The sequence below is a fragment of the Notothenia coriiceps genome, unplaced genomic scaffold (genome assembly GCF_000735185.1).
Source record: "Notothenia coriiceps isolate Sejong01 unplaced genomic scaffold, NC01 NC01_scaffold00005788, whole genome shotgun sequence".
Classification (NCBI taxonomy): domain Eukaryota; kingdom Metazoa; phylum Chordata; class Actinopteri; order Perciformes; family Nototheniidae; genus Notothenia; species Notothenia coriiceps.
In genome coordinates, this window is record NW_011338489.1 from 98,348 (window position 1) to 103,930 (window position 5,583).

A 5,583-nucleotide genomic window follows, 5' to 3' on the forward strand; every position below is an offset into this window, starting at 1 on the left:
CCCCCCTTCAGTTTACTGCACAACACAGCCTCGTTCACTTAGTGCTAAACTGAATGGATTGCTCCATCTCCTATTTCCCCTGCATTTCCCTTTGTACCTGTGCAGGGACACTGCAAATGGCAAGGAGCTGCATATATATTCAAATAGCAGCACTACCCTTGACATTGTGAGGCAGAGACCCAAAGATACTCCCCAAAAAGAAACATCTAAATATTAAGTGATTTAGGTAAATTCGTACTTTAGGCAAAACCAGATAATCATGAAGAACAAAAACATTTTAATATAGAAAGAGCATCAATAAATCATTACAGAGGATTCTAGAACAATGCCTCAGTATTTTATTATTCCCGGAGTCCCTACTTTGTCCTTGAACAGTTAAACATTTTTCAAGTAAACATCAGCTAGTCAGAAATGAGAGAAACACGTTTGTCCTGTTCCATCAAACCATTGTCAAGCTGATGTATTTCCACATAAAACAGACTTTAACAGTCTGACGTTGACAGAGCGTTGTACAGAACCGTACATCTCCTGGTAACGTATCGGGGGTGCTTTTAATGCACATATTCAGACAAGGTTCACACAAAGTGAAAGGCTCAGTCAGGGTCACGTGTGTCTTGAAGATATTTAGATTCAAACTTGGTTGGAGAGACAAAAAGTGAAGTCGAAATAAGTTGAAATGTAATAAAGTGAGACTAACTAATAGTCCTTTGCTGACAAACAAGCATGTGCTTTTAAACTACCATTTATACTACTAAAAGAAAAACTGTTAATGTATTTCATCACACACACACACAATGGAACACACTGATGCATCTCTCACAGCCTTTTTGGAAACCCTGTTATCCTACTCCATTTAGAAAGGGATCAAATATCTTAACACATACTGTAATGCCATTCCACTGCAAATTAACCAAACCTCCAGATTTGATAAAGTAATGTGATAATGTTGGTTATGTTACAATCTAAGCACCATAATAACTGACGCTTGAGTGTAGAAATCGTCAGTCAGTGAAGTAGTTGTTATTTTGGGTTGGGGGACGAGAAGCCTGAATCCATCTGTCTGTCTGAGCCAAATGTCTCTGATGTATAGAGGGCTTTTATGTGAGTAACATGTCTTCTAGAGGCCATATTCACTCTCTGAAGGAGATGTTTTTTGATGAAAGTATTGTGTCCCTAGTCAGTAATGTTAAAAGTAGAAAAGCAACTAGGGTTATTGTTACCATGCAACTATTGTCAAAGCTGTTTTGGGTTTTAAATGGGTTAAGAGAGGCAGAAATGGTTAATGTTTATCAAAACCCTGTCCAATAATAGTATGTATGTATTATTGGGGGTGGGGTTAGGGTTTTATAAATGTTAGTTATTCACTCCACCAGGGAGTCTTAGGAAAATTCATATTGCTTTTAAATTCAAAATGATGGCAAATGCTGATGTGAATGCTGAATGTTGATGAATAATACATCTGATAATGTAGACTCGTCATTCTTCTCACCTTCAACCTGTGTTTCTCTCTCTGTTTTTCCACCATTAGCTTTCTTACGTTGACGCAGATGGAAACTCAATCAACATGGTCCAGATGACCTTCCTCAGACTACTGACAGCCTCTGCCAGGCAGAACTTCACCTACAGCTGCCACCAGTCTGTGGCGTGGCACGAGGCCAGCAGCGACAGCTACGACAAGTCGCTGCGCTTCCTGGGCGCCAACGATGAGGAGATGTCCTACGACAACAACCCTTACATCACGGCCCTCTCAGACGGATGTGCGGTAAGCCCTGTCCACTGTCTCTGCCATTTGGCACTAATGTATTCCTGAAATGAAATCACATCGGCGGTGAAACACAAGAAGAATGGAAGGCTAACATTGGAGCTGATGTCAATTTCATAACTGTGAAACTCTTTTCAGACACACATTAGCAACGTTTTCCTAGTAGCTCAAGTCTGGAGACCTGATGATGAGCCTGAACACACAGTAAAACGTTTTGTGCAGTTAGGAACATGTGACCCAATGTGTGTGCATCTTTCTGCTTGTCTAATGGCTTTCTCTGTGTTTGTGTGTCTCTCCTGTTGCAGACGAGGAAGGGCTATGGAAAGACTGTGATGGAGATTAATACTCCCAAAATCGATCAGGTTCCAATCATCGATGTCATGTTGAGTGACTTTGGGGACGCCAACCAGAAGTTTGGGTTTGAAGTTGGGCCCGTCTGCTTCCTTGGCTAAATAAAAACAAAGAGAAAAAAAGGACTTTATGGGGCCAGCAAAGAAAGTCAAGTTGAGACGTTTTGGGTACCACCAAACCCCATTTCCAGCCCCCCACCATTTTCTATGCCACATGCAAGTTTTGAATAAGAGATGGTGTAGCAAACATGTCTTTCCATGTATGTACCTGTACCCAGGAAAATACTTGTTGCCCTTGTAGGGCTCGAACCACATGACTTAACCACGTTATGGAGCAAAGGTGAAGGACATTTGAACGCGTGGCAGAGGAGGGGGAATTGGAGGTAACCATCAGAGGGGTCAGGAGACATGGGGGGACACAGACCTCCTCTCTGGTTTCTCCAGGTGCTGTATGAAAACGACTTCAATGGTGCTTGTTCAAACACACCAAAAATATAAAGAGGTGCTAAGAAAGAAGGTGTATTTTGATAATAATAAAAAAAAACTGTAATTATTATTTTGTACAATACTGTTATTTCTGAATCCACTTTCAAAACTTGCATGTGTATCTGATTCTGCTTCCGGCTCTTTGATTTCAATGTTGGTTCAAAGTTATACAGTGTAAGTTAAAGACATCATTCAATCGAATACATTTATAATTCTGATATTTTTTTGTTCAACACATACTGTGTATTTGTCATGAAGCAAATAAATTGAGCATTCAAACAATTCTCTATCGCTAAATTTGACTGTATTCCCTTTGTATATATTGACAGTCCCAACCTTGAGGTTATTTGCTATTTTGCCCTTGTGACCGTAGGTGAAACAACTGGCAGGATCACACCATCTCCCACTAATGTTGTGATCCTGTGCTTGTAGGAAGCAATCATGGCATTCATTTTTCCTTTATTTAATTCCATTTGTTGTTTTTTTTCTGTTTTGTTTTCTGAAAGGCTTTTTATTTTGGTTGTATACCTCAAACTTTCTTGATAACCTGTAAGATGCAAGGATGATATGCCCTGTATATACCTTGGTTAAGCAATTAAGTTTATATATTTTGGGTGGGGATTTTTTTTAAGAGAGAAATACTTTAACTGTTAGACATCCACTGTTCAAATCCTTCTGTGAATGCAATGAGAAGCCCTTTAGGTGACCCATTTTTGTAACTAAAATGAGAAAATGTTTTAATGTGCTTTTTATAGTTCATTTAAATATTAAAAACTGGATTCTAAACAACAGTGAACTGAATGTCTCAATGGTTTGTGTAAGATCTACCTACTGTACATGCTTTAAATCAATATGATAATTCAACTAAGACTGGGCTGGTGCAATTCCATCTCTCTTGAAACCAATAAAGACATCTTACAATAAGTTCCTTTCACTCTGAGTACATAAAATGTCTCATTTTGTTTGTCATAGCAATATTTTAAACTTCAATCTAATTTACATTTTTGTATATTTGTTGCTTTTTTCATGGTCACCGGGAAGCAATAGCTATGGATTTCCCTTTGTATCTCAGCGTAATAAGTGGCTATTCAAGAAGCACACACATTAGGCCATTTCACTTCACATGAGAAGTGTTTTTTGATCATTCAGATGGGAAATATCAAGGCATATCTTACACAAAGGATTTGAAAGCTCCAATAGAGTGGGGAGGGTTTTTTAGCACAGTAATCAATGTGTGATAAATGCAAATTATTTTTCCCTGACAAAAATCCTTTATACAGATTCTGAATGTCAATGTGGGCTTTGCGATCTATGTGATATAGTTTTTTCTCAGAATGGAATTACCTGTGAGTGCTTGGATTGTTAATACAAATAGGAACTGCATGTCTGACGTCTGAGTGAGAAAATTGTTTTCCTCAATTTGGTATTGCACGGTGGGATAAAGAGTTGGACTGCGGTGAAGCAAAGGAAAAGGAACATGAAATCATAATGCTTTTTGCCAAACAAAGCTTTATATTTACTGTACGGACACGTGCTATCAACCTTAGATGTTAAGTAAGAAAGCTAATTTCTGAATATGTCACACTATTGCGTTTTCATCTCTCTGCCCCTTGTGTTGAAAACACTTGAATTTATCACGAGTGTATGGGTGGCCTATTTCTAATTATGATTATATTACACACCACAGAGGGGAAAAAACAGGCCTCATTAGTATTCAGTCTGCCTGAGACTCCTTGAAAAAATGTTAGCTGTGGCCCGTGTCACTTCAAAGGATTGACCACTGCTAAACCTTTTATTTTCTCCTTGAAGAGTGCAAACGAAATCCACATAATAACAACTGACAAGTCTGTGCTGAGCAGCAAAATAAATGGACTTTGTATTTTCTTTTTATCTTATGTGGGTCTTTGTAGAGAAACGACCAAAGAGAATACTCATGTGGAACCGCACACACACAAGGAAAACAATCAAGAAACCCTCCGAATGGCTTCAGAAGAGGATTACTTGCATCCTCAACCGGTGCTTTTACATATTCAGGACCTACAATTTATTTAAATGAAGCAATCAAACTTCTTTGAGTTGTTGTGGAAGATCACAGTATTATTCTCCTTCATTATCATATGTCACTTTTTTGGACGTTTTTTTTCCCTTAAGCAGGCATTCTGTGAAGGGAGAAGAGAAAGAAGTAGCCATGGTTAAACACTGACACATTCAGGCTCTGTTATATTAATTGTAACCTGTTTGTTGAGTGTTCACTTTGCCTATAATTAAAGGACATTACCCTTGGGGACCAATCTTTCCTCAGCAACCTTCCCAGTTAGCCCAACATACTGTAGAGAAAAGGGAAAACTTTTAGCGACTCTCCAAATTGCAGCATTTACCGGATCAGGGGATGTGAAAAAACTACACAGCCTGAAGGAGCACGGTGACAGTGGGCTTTAAGTGAAGCTGAGATACTCATCTGAGACAAGAGCAGCAATTCTCCATCAAGACCCATCAGGGAACAATCTAACTCACCTTACCCCACCCTGAGACACAGCGTGAGCACTCTTTCACAGGAAGTGTCTCAGGTCAAAGCAGATGTGGGGCAAATTGTGCCTGGCATGCTAACAGGATATCGTTTACCATGTGAAGTTTGGCATATAAGTGTGCTAACAATACCAATCAGCACTGCACACAAAGTAATGCTGATGAAAATGTCTGTGGGTATTTGGTAAAAAACTAAAGTATTGGAAAGATCTAAGTTCTGACTGGTTAATGGCTATAGTTGAAAAGTTGGGTAAATATCATATAGAAATAGCAAAGGTTAGGGGATCACTAAAGTCACTTGGAGACAGTCTTTGGGGAGCATGACTGAGTGGAGATCTCTTATCCTTGCACCACTTATCCTAACCAAGATACAAATTCTTCAACTGTCTGTACAAAATCTCACGAATTCTGACTGTTGTCATTGCCAACAATGGTGCTAGCTATAGCCAAAAACTACTT

At 39.0% G+C, this 5,583-nt stretch overlaps 1 protein-coding gene across 1 annotated transcript in view; it reads left to right on the forward strand.

Annotated features, from left to right (window-relative positions):
- LOC104943216 (collagen alpha-1(XI) chain-like) overlaps positions 1-3,494 on the forward strand; it is a 34,081-nt gene extending 30,587 nt beyond the window's left edge. Inside the window, exons 41-42 of the mRNA XM_010768555.1 lie at positions 1,529-1,762; positions 2,068-3,494. Of these exons, the coding sequence (XP_010766857.1) occupies positions 1,529-1,762; positions 2,068-2,214 (381 nt within the window). The 3' untranslated portion in view covers positions 2,215-3,494. The remainder of the gene's footprint in view (positions 1-1,528; positions 1,763-2,067) is intronic.
- Positions 3,495-5,583: the final 2,089 nt, after the last annotated feature.